The 20022-nt window shown below is 36.4% G+C and overlaps 1 protein-coding gene and 1 pseudogene across 3 annotated transcripts; one reads left to right on the plus strand and one right to left on the minus strand.

Moving 5' to 3' along the window:
• Window positions 1–2803: 2803 nt before the first annotated feature.
• On the minus strand, window positions 2804–5010 carry LOC306849245 (uncharacterized protein). Of its 2 annotated transcripts, XM_079384140.1 has the most exons (4): window positions 4881–5010; window positions 4038–4288; window positions 3282–3701; window positions 2808–3170 (listed from the first exon to the last, which is right to left on the minus strand). In XM_079384140.1, the coding sequence occupies exons 2-3, from the start codon at window positions 4183–4185 to the stop codon at window positions 3289–3291; spliced, it is 561 nt and encodes a 186-aa protein (XP_079240266.1). In that variant the 5' UTR covers window positions 4186–4288; window positions 4881–5010; the 3' UTR covers window positions 2808–3170; window positions 3282–3288. The 2 variants fall into 2 exon arrangements, with proteins under 2 accessions (XP_079240265.1, XP_079240266.1); XM_079384139.1 differs by having other exon boundaries at window positions 2804–3701.
• A 561-nt stretch (window positions 5011–5571) lies between these two features.
• Window positions 5572–18264, plus strand: LOC306849088 (DNA excision repair protein ERCC-6-like 2; annotated as a pseudogene). The gene is made up of 17 exons (XR_013786028.1): window positions 5572–5698; window positions 6133–6518; window positions 6594–6704; window positions 6803–6996; window positions 7443–7604; window positions 7777–7789; window positions 7909–8028; window positions 10563–10634; window positions 10782–10927; window positions 11040–11135; window positions 11780–11879; window positions 12079–12231; window positions 12516–12587; window positions 13520–14227; window positions 14547–14701; window positions 15571–15737; window positions 17157–18264. The product of XR_013786028.1 is annotated as a DNA excision repair protein ERCC-6-like 2 (transcript).
• The last annotated feature ends 1758 nt before the right edge of the window (window positions 18265–20022 follow it).

A 20022-nucleotide genomic window follows, 5' to 3' on the forward strand; every position in this document is an offset into this window, starting at 1 on the left:
AAAATGCTAGCAATTAATGGCTCTACAAAAACTGCATTACTTATCATGTCTCAGTTCGACCTGTATTGAACATACAATATGAGATCCATTTCAGTTTTTTTCAATTGCTAACAAGCATTGTTCAATACTGAAACCACATTTTCAAAACTGTTCATACAGTCTGCATTACCAACATGAATCTTGGCCAAACAGTTGATCTCACCTCCAAAACTCACTCGGACCAACAAAACACTCCATATAGGTCTCAAAATAAGCTTGTTTCATCATAACACTGGGAACAATTCTCATTCAAACAACATACATTTCATTCATAACACACTGATTTAAAAACACTAAAAACAGGGAGCATTACATAATCGATTAACTTTTATCTTTGAAGTTTGAATGATTTGTCACATAAGTATTTCTTTATTGATTAAGAATAACATCTTTATATTTTACTGACTGTATTACAGCACAAGAATGAATGAGAAAAGTAGCATTTCCACCCTATTTCTTTATATACCAAAAACAAAAACCCATCAACATTTACAAAATGTATATGTGAAAAATAAAAAACATAAAAATAAATATAGAAAGTTGAGAAAACTATATATAAAATAAATAAAAAAAATTACAAAAAACATAACAAAAAAACATCATCAGTCTAGTATAATGAGGTACTGTATGCACTATTTGCAGTATTGAAGTCCCAGCTGCTCCAGGGGGTCTTTCTGTGTGGAGTTTGTATGTTCTCTCCATGTTGACGTTGGTTTCCTCTGGGTTTCTCCCATAATCCAGAGACATACAGCACAGGTGAACTGGAGACTGTAAGTGAGTATGAATATGAATGTGTGTGATGGACTGGCCATCTGTCCAGGGGGTTTTCCTGCCTATGACCCAGGAAAGGCTCCAGCCTCCTCATGACCAATGTGTCTTCCTTGACCCATGTTTCCAAACAAAATCATTCCAAAGCCATCCATTTATCAAAAGATAACCAAAAAAGAAAGAAAGAAAGAAGAAGAAGAAGAGACTAAAAATAGGACATATGGCTTGCCTTTCAGCTGAAATTGCATTTAGTTGTGTTTGGAATAATTATTATTCAATTTCATAATAAATATTCTGCTAAGAATATAATTCCTGCAGCAATGGACAGTTTGCCATCAGTCTGATTTGAATGTGCTTTTATCAGTTTTGAAAGCTTGCATGAAAAGAACATTTAAGCATTTTAGAAACAATATTGTGTGAAAACAACATGAATTGTGTTAATGGTATGGTCACAACAGACGGATGTTGTGTTAATTGTGTTTAGAGTTTTGAAAATGTGACTAGATTGGACAAAGGGATGTTAGCAATTGAAAAAACAAACAAACTGTAAAGCCCTTGTTCACACTAGCAGCGACTTTTGCTGATGTAAGCGGTCCCTACAAATGATAAAAATATCTTAAATAAAATATTAAGAGCTAAAATATATTTGATCTTAGTTTATTCATTCAATATTTAATTGACTGCAATGAACTCTTTGTTCTTTATTTTATGTACTATTATAGTATGTATTAATATTTTGAGCTTTGCCTTTTTATTTTAAGTTTTAGTTAAAATTTTAAAATTATTTTTTTTTACTTCTAATTCTCGTTTTTCATCTTATGTTTGCAAATTATTTTTCGCTTTATTTTAATTATTTAATTTAATTTGTACATTATTTTGACCTAGGCTAATAATGTCACAGATCGGCCAGGCTCTCCTCTCTGCCAATCACAACGTTCAGCATCACCTGAGTTCTGATCACGCTCACCTGCACCTCATCACCGCAGCAATCACCCACAGTACTTAAGCACACACTCCATTCACTCCAGCGTCCGATCTCGTACACAACGAAGTGGACTTCTCGCCAAGACATCGGCTCGCTGAGTATATGCAATTGAAACTTGCCCTCTGCTACTTACCTCCTGTGTGTTCCTCTCCTGCCAGATTGGGCGTCTCTCCAAGTACACCCGGCTGCAGCCTGCAGATCGAGGCGGGGCTGCACCTGGGGCGGGGCTGCACGTGTCGCCCCGCCCACAATGCTTCTCATTGGTTAGTGGCAAAGTAATGACGTCGACGCCGCGGTAAACAGGAAATGCGGTTGAAACATAATTGGTAGCAATACATAATTATATAAAACAAACCTGTGAACCCGTTAATTACTTATACCTGGTAAATTTATATAGTATTAAACAATACATTGTAAATTTGTTAATCTTTGGAAAACATTTCATTTTATGTACATTTCCAAGCAAGAATCCAATTACTGCTTTTGACTTCATTGCAGTCGCAATGCCAACAAATATAGTTTATTTACAACTTAAGTTTAAGTTATTTCTATTCATGTGTATTGGTCATTTACCACTTACAAGTTATTTATGGTCGTTTTTTATTTTAATTTCAGTATATGCTTTACTGTTACATGTATTATTAACATTTAAATAAAAGTTAAATATTCTCAGCAAGTGTCATGCCTTAAGATGTTATTAAAATTAATGGTAACACTTTACAAAAAGGTTCATTAAACAGTAATGTATTAACTAACATGAACTACAACCATGAGCAATACAATTGTTATTGTATTTACTAATCTTTGTTTACATTAGTTATTGAAAATACTGTTGTTTATTGTTTGTTCATGTTAGTTAACTGTATAAGTGCAGTTCATTATTAGTTCATGTTAACTAATGAACCATATTGTTACCAAATTAATAATTTATGGATTTACTTGATAATGAAAATCTTATGGTAAAAATATCAGCATTGTTTGTATATGAATAACATGCCAAGACAATTATTTATTTAGGTATGAAACGGTTTAATTCTGATAAAGAAAGGTGAAATTTGTACATTTGTATATAACACATCTTTTTGTACATATAAATGTCTGGTTAAACATGAACATCCTTTACACACTTTCTTCCTTTATTACTTAATCTCCTTTAATCATTAAACCTTCCTTCTTTATACACTTTACTGGCACATGAAACAGCAGTCTGGGTCCTCTATGCTGTCGTAGCATCCTCTCAGGTAACCACGCTTCCCATTACCTTTAAAACCTGAGCAGGATTTGAACAAGGTTTTACAGGTGTTACACTCTTTATTTTCAAAAGGCACCCGCAATTCAGCCTTTGATGTTTCACTCCATTTTCCCCAGTTCACAACACCTGTATCCAAAAACACACACAAAACAGAACTCTTTCATATGCACATCTAAGATTATGTTAGCCATGCCAGTGCTTTAGAAAAAGCAAGAAGCAAGATTACTTAAAGTCAACCTTATACTCATGAGGCCTTATGGACCGAGGAAGACTGGGGCTGCGTCTGCTGGACCGAGGAAGACTGGGGCTGCGTCTGCTGGACCGAGGAAGACTGAGGCTGCGTCTGCGGCATCTGCTGGACCGAGGAGGACTGAGGCGGCCTCTGCTGGACCGAGGAGGACTGAGGCGGCCTCTGCTGGACCGAGGAGGACTGAGGCTGCGTCTGCGGCATCTGCTGGACCGAGGAGGACTGAGGCTGCGTCTGCTGGACCGAGGAGGACTGAGGCGGCGTCTGCTGGGCCGAGGAAGACCGAGGCTGGGTTGGTGGTGAAGCATGGGTGGCAATGTGCTTCAGCAAATTTGCCCGAGTTATTACAGTCGCTGAACAATAGCAGCAGTGAAAGTGGGACTTTGCCCGACATTTTAAAATGGTGAAATCTGAAAGGGCAAACAAAAGAAAATAAGTTTGTTGAAAATTGCCTAAATTTAACCTTCACTTGTTTGCATTTTGCTCTGGACAGTGGACAGTCGCAAGACAGAATTTTCATCAGCACCATCCATGTGCAAGCACATTTATTTGTGATTTCAGCAACAAAGACCCATGGTCAATGCGCGCAATGCAGAAAATTAAGTTTACCTGAACCTTAAAATTAAATATTCTTCTACAAATTCACAAGCAATTAAATCCGAAGCATGCACAGTGCATTGCTGGCTGGTTCAGCACCATATTATACTTTAAATAAAGTGAGATAAGCAAAAGACAGTTAAACTCACCATGATGTTGAACTGCCCACTGAAAGTGATTTTTGATGTGATAATACATCAGTTCTGGCATACTGGAGTAACTGCAGAATGGGCACTCACTAGTGCAGCTTTTTAAATACTGCTCACATTCCCCCTTGCTTAACACCGTTTTGTGCATTTTTGCAAGGGGTAATGGATCTTAAAAGAGCCTTTGGGTTATAAATTGAGGAACAACAAAAAAAGAGGAGAGATGGAGGGGTGGGGATGACAATGACAAGGATCTGCAAACAGAAGGAAATACAGAGAATCAGTATTAGATATTATTTAGATATTATTATAATAATATCTAAATAATTAACATTTAATCATTTTATTCACAGAAAAACAATAAATTTGTATAGCCATTGTTAATTTGAACTTGTCCTATATTACTTCTGCTGGTTCAGTTTTGCCACTGTATTTATTTTTAAGGGGCTTATTTTGGGAACACTATATCAAATTCATAATCCCACTAAAACCACACACTAACTTTCTAATGCTGCCTTCAAGTGCTCTCGTAAATATTGCACATGAACGCCCTCCCATTCCAAAACCTTAATGGGATGAGCTCGTAATTACAACTTCAATAGTGAGAATTATAAAATTTCCGATAGAACGTGAAGGCAGCATTATGCCATGCTTTTGGGAAACGCAGACCTGGTTATTTAAAAGCAGACCTTTATACCTTGCGTGACATGGCTGAGTGAGTAAAGTTATGCGATTTTATTTTGAAACTACTTTACATTTCCTTTTAACAACACACTAAACGGCACTTCAGAATTAAAAATTGTAATTAAACAAATTAGACAAGAGACGTAGCTCGCCTGTACTCACCATGCAGCCAAGAAGAACGTAAATGAAAAACCGCTAGAATCGACGTAATGACTTGACGCCACTAACCAATGAGAACCCTTGTAGGTGGGACGAGATGTGCAGCCCCGCCCCAGTTGCAGCTCCGCCTCGATCTACGTCATTACTTTGCCACTAACCAATGAGAAGCATTGTGGGCGGGGCGACACGTGCAGCCCCGCCCCAGGTGCAGCCCCGCCTCAATCTGCAGGCTGCAGCCGGGTGCTTCTCCGTCTCCGTGATCAGTGTGCTCCAGGAATCTCCCCGTACTGTCTGCATCCAATACCTGTGGAAGAAAGGACCAAGCTCATTAGACCAGTCACCTTCATCTAACAAGCCTTCCTTGTCCAGCCACTCACCTCCAGTCACCTCTGCACTACCGTGGTTACTCACCTGTTCAAATAAACACCAACTCTCTGTTACTAACATCTGTGTCAGGGGTTTGTTACAAATAATTTGACATTATTATTTTTAGTTAACTTTGTAAGCTGCCCCTAACAGAATAAATATTAAGAGCTGAAATATATTTGGTCTTAGTTCATTCATTAACTATGTAATTTAATTATTTTATTGTACTTTACTCTTATCGCTTGTACGGAAAGTGCTGCTCTCAACACACAAATAGATAAATAAACGCTGTATGCAGCACGATGCAAGTAGACGAGAATGAAACCAAATACGTTGTACACGCAGAGGGAAAACTACTTATTTATCTCAGTAACTCAAATATCTTCATAGTTCGCACTACAAGAAATACATGATCATCCCAGAAACTACAGCGAGACTAAAATGAATTCATGATGGTAAGACTAAACTGACTTCCACTGTGTAACTTAGCAAATGAACAGCGATTTAAAGCGATCGAAACGCGTGGAGAATGCTTAAATCAAAACAAAGTAACACGTAATCAAAGTAATTATCACAGTCGCGTTATACCTGTCTGTTTACAAATATCTAACGTTAGTGAATTGATTCGTGTCACAGCATCATGCAACGTAACTTAATTCAGGGATAGTTCACCCTAAAATTCTATCATTTACTAATTTTCATGTTGTTCCTAAACTGTATGGCTTGCTTTCGTTTTGTCTTCACAAAAGGTAGCATGACGGTCTCAGTCAGCATTCACTGTCATTGTATGGAAAAAAAGTTTTCATTATGTCTGGTCTATTCTTTAAATTTACCTTTAACCTTTCAGCCTGATATGATTTCAATGGTATTCGTTTTTGTGTGTTTGCAGGTTAAATGTACAAATGTTAAATGTAGATGACTTTTGTGCTGCTCCAAAGGAGAAGCCTGTCACAGCTAAATAAGACTTTATCTAGTTAGCACCTGCATTGATGTGGACGCTTGCTCTGTGGAGATGGAGGAAGGCTCATTTACAAAGCGCCAGGATGCCAGAACCTCTCTTCCTCAGTTTGAGGATGAGAGACCTCTCTTTCACAGTAACCAGACGCCACCAGGTCCTTCTGAGCCATTTCAGGAAGTGACTTAAAAGTTCCATACACCATCAATCGTTATTTACGTGACTACCAGCGAGAAGGCATAAAATTCATCTATCATAACTATGCCAAATCTAGAGGATGCATTTTGGGTGATGACATGGGTCTTGGAAAGACTATTCAGGTATGTAAATAATATGCATATTACAATGTATAGATTAAACCTTTTAAGGATTGCTCATTTTCCTCTTTCCTTTAGGTCATCAGCTTCCTGGCTTCAGTTCTGCGGAAAACAGGTACATGGAAAGACGTCGAAAACAATAAGCCACAGTTTTTGCTGTCACAGAAGCCATCCGAACAAGTTCAGAAGGTATTATGAATGTCAGATCTAATATTTCCTTATTAGATGATTTTCTATTGCATAAAACTCCATTAAAAGCCCTTTCTTTTGTGTTTTTTTCTTTTCAGATTTTCCTCATTGTGGCTCCACTCTCTCTTCTCTACAACTGGAAGGATGAGTTAGACACGTGGGGTCATTTCAGAGTGGTGGTCGTGCATGGTGTGAGGAAGGATGAAGAATTAGCACGTGTGCAGAGAGGGAGATGTGAGATTGCTCTTACAACTTATGAGACCCTAAGGCTCTGTTTGGACCAGTTTAACAGGTACATTATAGCTACTAAGTGATGTTTTTTTTATTGTTTATGCAACATATTTTATTACTGTTTTTATTACCGAGTTACCGTGTCACGTCATGTTCTCTTATGCTCAACAAGGCTATAATAAAAAAAGAAAGAAAAAAAACTCCCACTAATTTTAGGTTTTCTATTTTCCCTTTTAATATATTTAATTTTTTATTTTATTTTTACTGTCACTTTTGATCACGTTAATGCATCATTGCTAAAAGAAAACCCATTCATTTCTTTTTAAAAATCCTACTGACCCCAAACCTTTGCACGGTATTGTATTTTAGTTGCCTTTAGTATATTGTACAATGGCTACTGCCTTAGTTCATGGTTCATTATAGTTTTTAACATATTCTTTTTCTGCCTTTCTTTGCAATTGAAAAGCATCTTTTACACAATATAATGTCTCACTTGGTTTTATGCAGTATTGATTGGGCTGCCGTTATCGTTGATGAAGCTCACAAAATAAAGAACCCAAAGTCCCAGATCACTCAGGCCATGAAGGGCATGAGATGTAAACTGAGGGTTGGACTGACAGGAACAATCCTTCAGAACAACCTGGAGGAATTGTGGTGTGTTATGGACTGGTGAGCCACTCAGAAAGCATTACTATTTTTAACCCTAATTGATGTACTTGTGTTGCATTTTGATTTGGATGGTGACTTAGAAGGTCACAGCTTTTGTAGGCAGTTTACTAGGTTTTGAAACACAAGTTATTTCATTTTGTGTTGAAACTATTATGAGGTTTGATTTGTACAGTATGTATCATGTAGTAATTTTGTAATTGCTCAAATACACTCTGTTGGTCAAGTACATGTCATCTTTATCATCATTATCTTTATTTTTCTGTAAATGTTTTTTTTTTTTTTTTTTTTTTCTTCCCAACCCCAGGAAAAATATGTGACAGCCATTTGTGAACAAGTTTTTAGGAAATTTCCAGATTTCACAGGGAGGTGCAAACAAGCAGCCTTTGAAGCAATGTCTGACCCCATGTACAGTGGAAAAATGAAGGTGAGGCATTTTTCTTAGAGTAAGAACCAGCTGTATCACAATAATTGTATGTTAATTTTTTTATTATTTTATTTTAATATTTAATTTTCATTAAAGTCAATTTGAAAAAACAAACACACGCACACACACAAACACACACACAGTATATGCAGTATATATACTAAAACAAAATTCCTCGTATGTGTAAACATACTTGGCCAATAAAGCTCATTCTGATTCTGATATACAGTTAGGTCCATATATATTTGGACACTGACACAATTTTCATAATTTCGGCTCTGTATGCCGCCAGAATAGAATTAAAATAAAACAATCAAGATGACATTGTAGTGCAGACTTTAAGCTTTAATTCAAGGGGTTTAACAAAAATATAACAAAATGCTTAGGAATTACAACCATTTTTTTACACAGTCCTCCATTTTCAGGGGCTCAAATGTAATTGGACAAATAAATAAAATGTTAATTTTTAATATTTTGTTGAGAATCCTTTGCAGGCAATGACTGCCTTAACTAAGTCTGTAACTCATGGACATCACCAAAGACTGGGTTTCTTCTTTTATGATGCTTTGCCAAGCCTTGTAGCTGGCTTCAGTTGTTGTTTGTTTGTGGGTCTTTCTGCTTGTAGTTTTGTCTTCAGGAAGTGAAATGCATACTCAGTCGGGTTGAAGAAGAATATTCCACTTTTTTTCCTTCAAAAACTCCTGGGTTGCTTTTGCTGTATGTTTTGAGTCAATTCCACGTGTACTGTGAAGCGCCATCCAATCAACTTTGTTGCATTTGGCTGAATCTGAGCAGAGAGTATATCCCTATACACTTCAAAATTCTTCTGGCGGCATCTTTCCTCTGTCATGTCATCACTAAACACTAGAAACCCAGTGCCACTGGAAGCCATGCACGTTCATGCCATCACGCTGCTCCACCATGTTTCACAGATGATGTTGTATGCTTTGGATCATGAGCTGTTTCAAGCCTTCGCCATACTTTTTTCTTCCCATTGTTCTGGTACACAGGTTGATCTTAATTTCAGTGGTCCAAAGAATGCTTTTCCAGAAGTGATCTGGCTTTTTTTAGGTGTTTTTTGGCAAAGTCTAATCTGGCCTTGTTTGCACCTTGTGGTGAACCCTCTGTATTTGCCCTCGTGAAGTCTGCTCTTGATTGTAGACTTTGACAGTGACACACCTATCTCCTGGAGAGTGTTCTTCCCTTGGCTGGATGTTGTGAAAGGGTTTTTCTTTACCATGGATAGGATCCTCCGATCATCCATCACTGTTGTCCTCCATGGATGTCCAGGTCTTTTTATGTTGCTGAGATCACATGTGCATTCTTTTTTTTTTTTTTTTTTCCAGAATGTACCAAACTGTTGATTTGGCAACTCCTAATGTTCCTGCCATCTATCTGATGGATTCGTTTTGTTTTTGAAGACTAACAATTGTCTGTTTCACTTGTATGGAGAGATCATTTGACTGCATGATGTGGGTTCACAGCAACAGCTTCCAAATGTAAATGACACACTTAGAATCAACTCCAGACCCTTTACCTGCTTAATTGATGTAGAAAATAACAAGGAATAGCCCATGACTGTCCACGAAACGGCTTTTGAGTCAACTGTCCAATTCCCTATGGTCCCTTGAAAAAGGGGGGAGGTACATATTATAGAGCTGTAATTAATTAACCTTTCCTCCAATTTTGATGTTAAAGCTCAGTGTTTCATTTTAATTTAAAATTTTCTTTACAAAATGAAAATATGCTGGAAACTATAGAATTATAACGTAACTAAGTTCGTAAACAAATGAGCTGGAAAACATTTGCATATGATGAAAAAATTACTAATTGGTTTGTAGTTTTCAACACGTTGTCTTGGTGACAACACATTGTTTTAGTTTTTCAAGACATAAAAAGGGATGTACAAGATCAATGAATCTCATGCTCATTGTTGAATCCTAAGCGTATGATGCTAAGAACTGTAACATGCAACTTACACATACATTTTTTGTGGCATGTTACAGTTATTAGCATCAGGGGTGCTCAAGCTTCAAACGAACAGCATAGAAAAGTTGCTCTGCCAAGATATCTTCATTTCCAGTCCATTCTGGATTTTTCCTTGGCAATATGGAGATTAATAAACCCTCTTGTGGCTAGCACTGGCCCTGAAGCTGTCTTCCCTCGCAGGCTGTGGATACACTTCCTTGAGAAATAACAAGGACAGTATTTAGCGTTTCTTCAGGCCTTCCTTTCAAAGGTTTCCCCCCTCCCTTTAGCCGGAGCATCTTGAGGGTGCTGTTATTGGCAGATGCTGAGTTACTGGCATCCTCACACGAATGGGCGCTGGTTTCTGAAACATCAGCAATAGAAAGAATAGACACAGCCCGCTCTGTTAATCTCTACCCAGTGGCCGCTGACTGACGTGTTAGTTCCCGTTTTCTCATTACTATTTAAATGAAAACCTTTGTGTTTTCACATGTTATGATAAGCAAGATTGTCTTTGCACCAGTCATCATTTTGGGAAGCATGTCCTGTTTTTCTTCCTGTTTCAGGTTCTGCAAAAGCTACTCAACCACTTTATCGCAAAGAAAGACAAGGTTCTACTCTTCTCTCTCTCCACCAAGGTGAGGTGGTTACAAATATTAGTTTAATAAATGACATATTTAAAAAGATTTTTTCCTGTGTCTATCAAATCATATACATGGGATTAATTATAATTGATTGCTAGTCCTAATTTGAATTAAAACAAACCTTTCTTTATATTTTAACAGCTGTTAGATGTTCTAGAAAGCTATTGTATGGCCGAGGGTCTGGAGTACCACAGACTGGATGGAAACACCAAGTCTAAGGACCGAGTTAAGATAGTGAAAGAGTTCAACAGCTCTCGGGATGTCAACCTATGTCTGGTGTCTACCTTGTGAGTGTAGCTTCAGACGTTATGTTTCGTTATGCCTGTTATTTACAAGATCTCACATATATTTACGACAACATGATTCATAATGACTTTGATCCTCATGTTTCTTCTCTAGGGTGGGTGGGCTTGGTCTCAACTTTGTTGGAGCGAATGTTGTTGTGTTGTTTGATCCAACATGGAATCCTGCCAATGATCTTCAGGCTATTGACAGGTGAGAAAATAGTCATAAAATTAGGTATTTACATATTCACAACAGCATGCCAGAAAGATGAAGTACTATGTAATGAATACTGACAATCATGCTCAAAATTCTGCACCAGTATATATACTACTGTTCAAAAGATTGAAAGAAATTAATACTCTTGTATTAATTTAAAAGATTTTGCTAAATAATTTCAAATAATGCTTTTCTTTTGAACTTTTTATTTATTAAAGAGTCCTTGAAAAATGTAACGGTTTCCATAAAAATATTAAGCATAACAACTGCTTTTCAACATTGCTAATAGTAAGAAATGTTTCTTGAGCACGAAATCTGCATATATGAAAGATTTCTGAAGGATCATGTGACACAGAATACTGGAGTAATTGCTGTTAAAAATTCAGCTTTGCAATCACAGGAACAATACATTTTAAAATATAAAATGAAAGACAGTTGTTTTATATTGTAATAATATTTCACAAGATTTTCACTGTATTTTGTTTAAATAAATGCAGCCTTGATGAGCATAAGAGAAGTCTTTTAATTTTTTTTACCAACCTCAAACTTTTGAATGGCAACCCAACATTTAACCCAAGTTGTATGGAATTTATCAAGATCCCAATAAGACCTGTGATTCTTTCTGTTTTCATTTACAGGGTGTATCGTATTGGCCAGTGCAGGGATGTGACTGTTTTTAGACTTATCTCTTTAGGAACAGTAGAGGAGATCATTTACCTGCGCCAGATTTATAAACAGGTATGTTCATAAAAAATGGACGTAATACTGTGCATCAAAGGTGAATGCAGATATAACTGGGTGCATAATATTAATAATTTTAAAAATATAACAATTTTATTAATAAAATGTTCTTATAGTTGTAGCTCCCTCGTCCTTGCACTAAAATTATATAAAATAATAACACTAAAGTTTTTTTTCTCCTTGATTTTTTTGACAGCAACTTCGGTCATCAGTCATAGGCCAGGAGAATGCTAGACGCTACTTTGAGGCTGTTCAGGGAACCGACGGCCAGGCAGGAGAGCTGTTTGGCATCCGAAACCTTTTTCGTCTGCAGACTGATGGCACCTGTCTTACCCACCGCATACTGGAGGTAAAAAGACAAAAACATTGCAATGGTACACGCTCTCTAACTCCACTTTCCACTCCTGTATATATCTGTAAATGACATCAGTTGGTTGTTGCTGCCCTAGTCTTGTGATATTAATGTGGATTTTTAGTGCAGATTGTGGATTTGTAATTCAGAGGTTCTGAGGACCATATGGATGCTATCTAAAGGGTTTCATCATATCCCTAATGACATTCCTTTAATGAACTGTTTATATGAAATGAATTCCTTCTCATTGACATGATGGAAATCGCATGTTTGGTTCACAGAGAGAGGGCCGAGTGGAGGTGGAGATCATGACGGCCAGAACTCAAGCTCTGGATGAGAGGTTGTAGGAGCCAGTGAGTACTCACCCTTTCACAGACCCGTGTCTGAAGCGTTTCTTTTTCCCACCCATCCCTCCCCTCTTCTTTTCCATCATCCATCTGTTCCCACGGCATGACAGGCAAACACATGGTCATAATCAACCCCCTCTCAAGCCCAATGGTGAAGACCACACAGAAACGTACTATCTATACCACATTTATTTACTCAGCAGAGGCCTTATCTAATTGTTCTTCTGGAAAGAACCTCACACATTGTTTTTCTGAAGAAGATGGCTGCTGACTACAGCGCCGCGGCTTGTCGAAGTCAATGTTTTGCTGAAAACTGGATGTCAATATCGAAGTGTGGTAAAGATGCATTTGATGTGTTTGAGGTGTTATTGATTAAAAATGGTTATATAAATTTCAATCTGAATTGGCTTAAATATAAATAGTCAAATATGACTTTTCTATTTTTGCAGCATTTCAGTTAAATTTTTGCATTTAGCAAAGATGAAACCGTAGAAAGTCGTTTTTTGTTTTTATTTTATATTTTATTTTCCAGATTACATTCAGTTTAGACCACTAGCTTAAATATAACAGTTTATATTGTTCAATAGCGATAGCAGAATGCTATTGTGTGTATATTATGGAAAAACGGGAAATAAATTGTATAAATATGTTAAAATATAGCATATATATAGTTTGCAGACTTTTGATCAATATATACACATTTTTGGTTACAAATACAAAATAAATTGAGATATAACAAAAATGGAGATTTACTGTAAATAATAAAAAGGAACAAATAAAAATGATCAAAAACTTCAAAGTCAAAATAAAGCTACAACACCTGTTTGAAAAGCAACTCAAGAAGCTTTCGTATCTTTATATTTCATATTTATATACAAATAATCATTAAACAAACCATCTCCAGCATAAAACTAACAGACCTTCTCGATTCACTTCAGGATCTTCAATCAGCAGATGCTGGTGCTGGGTTTAAACCCGCTGGGGTGTTGGACTTCAGCAGTGCAAGTGAGGATGAAGATCCCTGCTTGCCCAGGCCCTCAGGAGCACACACAGGAGAAGAGGGTGGAATTGGTGCTACCTGCATTAGCAATATAGGCCTGTATGGTCTGCTCCAGAGACAAATGGCTCAGAGAGAACGGCAGGAGACGGACAGTGACGAGGACTCTAGTAGTCGAGTCAGGATGAGGACTACTGTGAAAAACCCCACCATGATTAAGGGACAAACATCTAAGACACGGGATCAGTTCATTGAATCCAAGGAAAGGTTGGAGGGAGTCATTGATGGTAAACAACAGGAAAAAATCAGCAGACCCTTGAGCTCCTTTCTACAAGTTCACATAAACACAACAAAGACAGCATGACTGCTAGCAAGAATCGCTCTCACAAAAGGGTGAAGTTTGCAGAAAAAAAATCTGAAGATGAAAGTTTTAGCTCTTCAGAAGATGAAGTTCCCCAGGAAGGCATGAGATGTATGAAGGGTCCTTCTCCTCAGGACAATAAATCAGCTGACAGATGGTCCTCTGGGAGGGACAACTCTATTAAAAAATCTTTGGGCATAAAGAGCCGAAACTCAAGGCAAACATCAGGATCTGACAAAACCCAATCCAGAGATGAAGAAAACACTGGAACACTGGCCTCATTATTAGGTAGAACTAATAAATTGGACTATTTATTGGGAATCGTCTTGTATATTTAATATATTTTTTTTGATTTTTACAAATCATCACACACAGAATATATAATGAAATAATCCAGAAATAGATTTAATCAAATAACAGTCATTTAAGAAAATCACAGATAATTTGCAGCAACCAAATAACAATAAACAAAAATAATTATTAACAATTACATCAGAGTTCTCGGTGTTGTTTTAGTCAAAAAACAAACATGACAAATTTGGACCTTTTGGAGAAGATTGAAGTCATTTTGAGATACAATGTAATATACCTGAACATATTTTGACAGGTGGACTTCAACACGTGAGCTACACCCACTCTAATCAGAAGGTAGTGGGCTCCAGCAGAGCAGAAGACCGCCTGAGTCACGCTGCCATACGAGATGTGTTTGAACTCAACAAGCACTCGCAGCTTCTTGCAAACCAGCTTCCGGACTCATCAGAGGTTTCAATTTTTTTTTTTATATATATGCGTGTATATATATATATATATATATATATATATATATATATATATATATATATAAAATGTGTGTTTAAGTACGTTGTCACAATCATGCTTTATTTTTTGCACACCACAATTTCAGTAACAATTTTCACACTTTTGCATACATTATTTCAGTGCAACTACAAAAATATAATTTATTAAAATAAATTTTGTAGTATATGTTATCATATGAACAACATAACAACACTCTTTACAATCCCGAATTACACAAAACTTCTGAATTTCCTGCCAGACTTGACTGAAAATAAAACCGCTGTTCAGTGAGTGAGTCAAATGTTGATCCAGGAACTGCTCCATTTGGTGAAAGATTCATCAGACTGATTGAGACAAACAACGTAAAATGTAATAAAAAAAAATGTTCAGAGTGATTAATTAAAAGAACATGCTAATTTAAAAATTTTGTATTATTTTGTCATATCTTTTATTAGATTATGCTCGGGCTGGAAAATCATAATTCCTGTAAAATATAATTTCTCTCACTGTGGTACAGGAGATTGAGCTCTGTGGTGCTGGAACCACTGCATGAAAGTAGAATGATTTGTCTTCAGCTGTTTAAAATTAATGCAAATGCAGCTCTGAAAAGTGCTAGTTTTCAGCATTGCACACAGCATGACATTTTTCTGTGTTGGTAATGTTTTGTCCTTTGTATTATTTTCAATATTATATAATTATTAACATTAGTTTCAGATATAATTTTTTGGTTGATCAATTCAGAATTATTAGAGAAAGAATCCAGATTTTTGGTGAAAGATTTGTTAAATAATTTTTAGAGCCCAATTCTAACACTCTTGTTTTTATTGTTGTAGACCCAGTCATCTGATCCCGTACTCACAGATCACGTTGATGGAGGTCAGACACTGCAGGAATATGGCAGACCCCACAATGAACATCCGGTCAAACACAACATCAAAACTTCTTACCGCCAGAAAAATGTCACTGTCATAGTGGGCGAGACACCCAGTAGCATGTGCAGGTAACTCTATTCTCTGCTCCAAAATACTTTGCTTTTCTCCTCACACAAGGATCCGACTCGCCATCAACTCCACACAAAGCAAATAATCGTGTCAATTGGGCTGAAAACACAAACACTAGAACAGCAAGTCAGTGAGAGGAATTTCCTGGTAGCGCAGGGCCATGTGCCAGTTTTCCCCACAGCTATGGTGTGCTGCCCCCGCCTGGCCCCCGGGGCTGCAGGAGTGAGGGAAGACCACCCCAGAGCCCTCTCACCCACCCGTTTCCCAAGTCATGAGCAAAACCCCCTCTTTATTCTGCTTTTCTCCTCAGTACAGTCTCGTAAATGTACCGTTTGTTCATGTAATGGTGAAAACACACTCATACACACAAGTATATACTCTTTTCCTTGATGAACTGCTGTAATGTGATTCAGCTCCACACAGACACATACTTAAGGGTTTTGCTTCATAGATAGCTTTTGCTTTGAAACCACAAAGGGTGGCAACCACCATTAGAAGTTACGCCACAAGCAGCTTTTGAGCTCTTTCAGTTTCAAATTACTAAGAGGTTTTCCTTAAAGACACTAACGCTGAATTTGTTGTCTTATGCTTTAAAAATGGGCTTTTAAAATGTTGAATTTTTTGGTTAGTCATTGAATTTATATTAAAGGGATAGATCACCCCAAAATTCAGTTACTCACTCCCCTGTATATCATTGCAAGCCTGTATGACTTTATTTCTACTGGTTGGTTACCAAACAGTTTTGGCTAGCATTGATTTCCAAATCATTGTCAAAAAAAAAAATCCAACATTTGGAGATTTATTAAAAAAAACAAATTATGTTCCACATAAGAATAAAAGTCAAGACAACATGATGACAGAGTATTTAATTTTGGCTGAACTCGCCCTTTAAGAGCATATTTTATGTCACGTGTTTTGTAGCTTTTAGCATTAAGCAGATCTTCTGGTTCTTATTATGTTGTAACTTATGGGTTGTGGTTTAAAGATATGATATACAGACTGTCATAAACTTGCTCCCTGCCTGTATTTTGCAATGCATGGAGTATAAAACGATCTCTTAGAACACTACAATATACTCAGTTTTTAACTAAACTACTTATTAATATTTCAAATTCCAAGTTGTGTGGTCTAACCAAATTGCAGAAACATTCAGGGGAAAAAAAGGAAATGATATATGAAGAGCCCTGTAGACCCTCATGACTGTGTGTCAATGTCCATAAGTCTCTTAAAATATAAAAGATATGACCTTTTTAGGACATGACAAAGTTAGTTCAGGTTGTAAAATGTCACATGGTTTGACTCTATTCATGTATTGAAACCAACATGTATACAAAGAGTACTTTTTTATGAAGTTGGCATATGTATTTTAAATAGATTTAAAAAAAAAATATTCATATGGAATTCATTTGGTCTTGCAGACAGCAGTTAGAAGACATGGCTCAGTTCTTTGGATTCGACTCTGTGCGTGATTTTGCTGAAGAGATTCTGAAGAACGATTCGGAGCAGAGACTGGGCCGATTACGGAGCTTCTACAGCCAGAAGAGCCCTGAATTTAAGAACATCATCAGAAAGACCTTTCCTAAACCCATCGAACCAGAGCCGCCCACCTCACCTTCACCTCCGTATAAAGCCAGACAAAGACCTACCTCAAAAAGAGCCCACCCAAACTCCCCTCTTAAACCTCAAGTTGAGGTACCAACCCCTGAGGTTGAGGATGGAAGAAAAACATCAAAGAAAAAGAAAGTGGGTGAAACAGAAACCTCTGAGGTTCACCTGCATTGCAGTGCAGACCTCACAAACAAAGTTAAGATGTCCTCCTCAGACAAATTCTCATCATCAACTTCTGGACATGTTCCTCAAAGGAGCTGTGCACCAGTAGAAGAAAGTAAAACCAACATTGCTACTTCCTCACATTTCAAGGACAAGGAACACCTTATATGGTCATCTTGCGTCTCCACAGATGGTTGTGTTGCATCAAGCTCAACTCAGACCAGCAGCTCCTCCCAAATCACCGACCTAATAGGTGACACATCCATCCTGGATGACTTGTTCAAGTCAAAGAGGAAAACTGGACCAAGCTAGAGATGTGAAAGCATCCACATGCACAGAAAGAACAAAAAGTAAAGGAAAAGACTTTTGGGACATTTTGAACGAGGGGAATGAGGAGAGCATTAACAAACTCACAGATTTGACAGAGGTGGAGAAGATCTGCAACAGTGCCAGAAAACTGAAAGCTCACAGCTTTGGAAATTTTTACGATAGTTACGATAGTTTTTAAATTCCTTCAATAATGTGTTTTTTTATTTTATTAATTTATTTTAATGATTATTTACAATGTTATGTTTTATTGTCATTATTATTATTATGTTTAAGCCCATTTGTTTTTATTTCTTTTTCATTTAAATTTTTTATTTGTGTTTTTGTTTCTCAGGATTCAGTAGGTTTCACAGTATAATTGACTGTCAGTTAATGCTGTTATTCTTATTTTATTAATGATATTAGAGTTCATGTTTTGATGAAGGGACAAAGGAGGCAATTTACATTTTTTTTTGGAGGAAAAAAAAGAATATTACAATAAAGTAACAAAGATGGTTCATTGGTGGTTTCATTACATATTTAGAAAATTGGAAAAACAAAGTAATGTGCAATTGTAATATTCGAATAGAATTAATAAAAAAAATTTTAAAAATCAATGTATTTAAAAAAAAAAACATTGAATATAGTGAGCTTAAGGGATGTTGAATGTAAATTACTAATTTTTATTTTATTTCCTTAAATATTTAAATTGGAATTGGAAATCGTGCAATAACTTTTTTTTCCCCACAACTGCCTCGTTTGGTTTCAGGCAGCTAAATGGCTTAAATAGTTTGGTGGTCTTGGACCTCAGACCAAAAAGTGGCGTAAATAGTTTTGAAGTAGTGTAATTGCTTTGATGAAGTAGCCTGCATGTCTCTTACCGCAGTCTCTTTTTCATGGAAGCTTAAGACCGCTGCTGCTCTTTTCATCTCATCAGCTGTGAGTCGCAGGGCTCAGTGCCTGTTGCTATCCTCATTACAGCTGCATTAAAGTCTTCAGTGCATTAGCAGTGGCACTACGAGAGAAATGACACGTCTGACCTACAGCTGTCGTCTCACATCACTCAGCTGTTGCACTGAGGTAAACAGAGGGGGTGGGTAGGATTTTCACTCTTGATCTCCTCTTAAATGCTGAAATTAGAAAGTGTTGAAAGCCATTAATTCAAACCAAGACAAGCTGGGGTTACAACAGGACACTTCAGATAGCCTCCAAACTTCTGGGAGGTAGAACAAGGATGGCATATTGTCTTCACGCAACATTTGCCGTAATTGTTTGGATGGTCGGTTTACAAAGAATGATGATACCTTTCTGAGAGCTGTAGATACGTATCTGTACCGTAAAGGCCTTTCAAAACACACTAAAGGGAGAGTAGGGTGGGCTTACTGCTAGAACTGGTTTCTAAATTGATCTTCAGTTCTTACTGTATGTTCCTGATCATCAGTAGGTACTGGAGGGAATTTATTTCTTTTTTTTTTTACCAGGGTTATGTAAAATATACTGTATATTTAAAGATTTTATTATTTATGTGTATGTATTAATGCTGTCAAACGATTAATCACATCCAAAATAAGTTTTGTTTACATAATCTAGGTGTGTGTACTGTATATTTATTATTTATATATAAATACACACGCATGTATTTAATATATAAAACATTTTTCTTAAATATATACATTTATATATGATATAATTTATATGAATATATATGTAAAAACGTAAATATTTTCAAAATATATGGTGTATGTGCGTCTTTATATATGCATAATAAATACACACAGTACACATATTATGTAAACAAAAACTTTTATTTCAGATACGATTAATCGTTTGACAGCATTAGTATGTATATAATATTCAAATGTATGGGTAAATTGTTTTTTTAAAGAAATACTTGTAACTTTTTAATAATTTTATTCAGCAATGATACTAAACAAATACATTAAGGCATACAAAATTGTTATAAAATGTTCTTTTTGACTTTCTGTTTATAGAAGAATCCTGATTTTAAAAAAAGTGTCTCAGTTTCCACAACAACAACGAAACTTTTTAACATTCATCTGGAATGTTTCAAGTCAGCATATTAAAATGATTTCTGAATGATTATGTGACATTGAAGACTTGAGTAATGCAGGAATAAATTACATTTCATAATTATTTTACATTTTAATCACATTTCATATTACTGTTTTTAACTATTTTTAAGAAATA

The sequence above is a fragment of the Barbus barbus genome (assembly GCF_936440315.1).
Source record: "Barbus barbus genome assembly, chromosome: 29".
Classification (NCBI taxonomy): domain Eukaryota; kingdom Metazoa; phylum Chordata; class Actinopteri; order Cypriniformes; family Cyprinidae; genus Barbus; species Barbus barbus.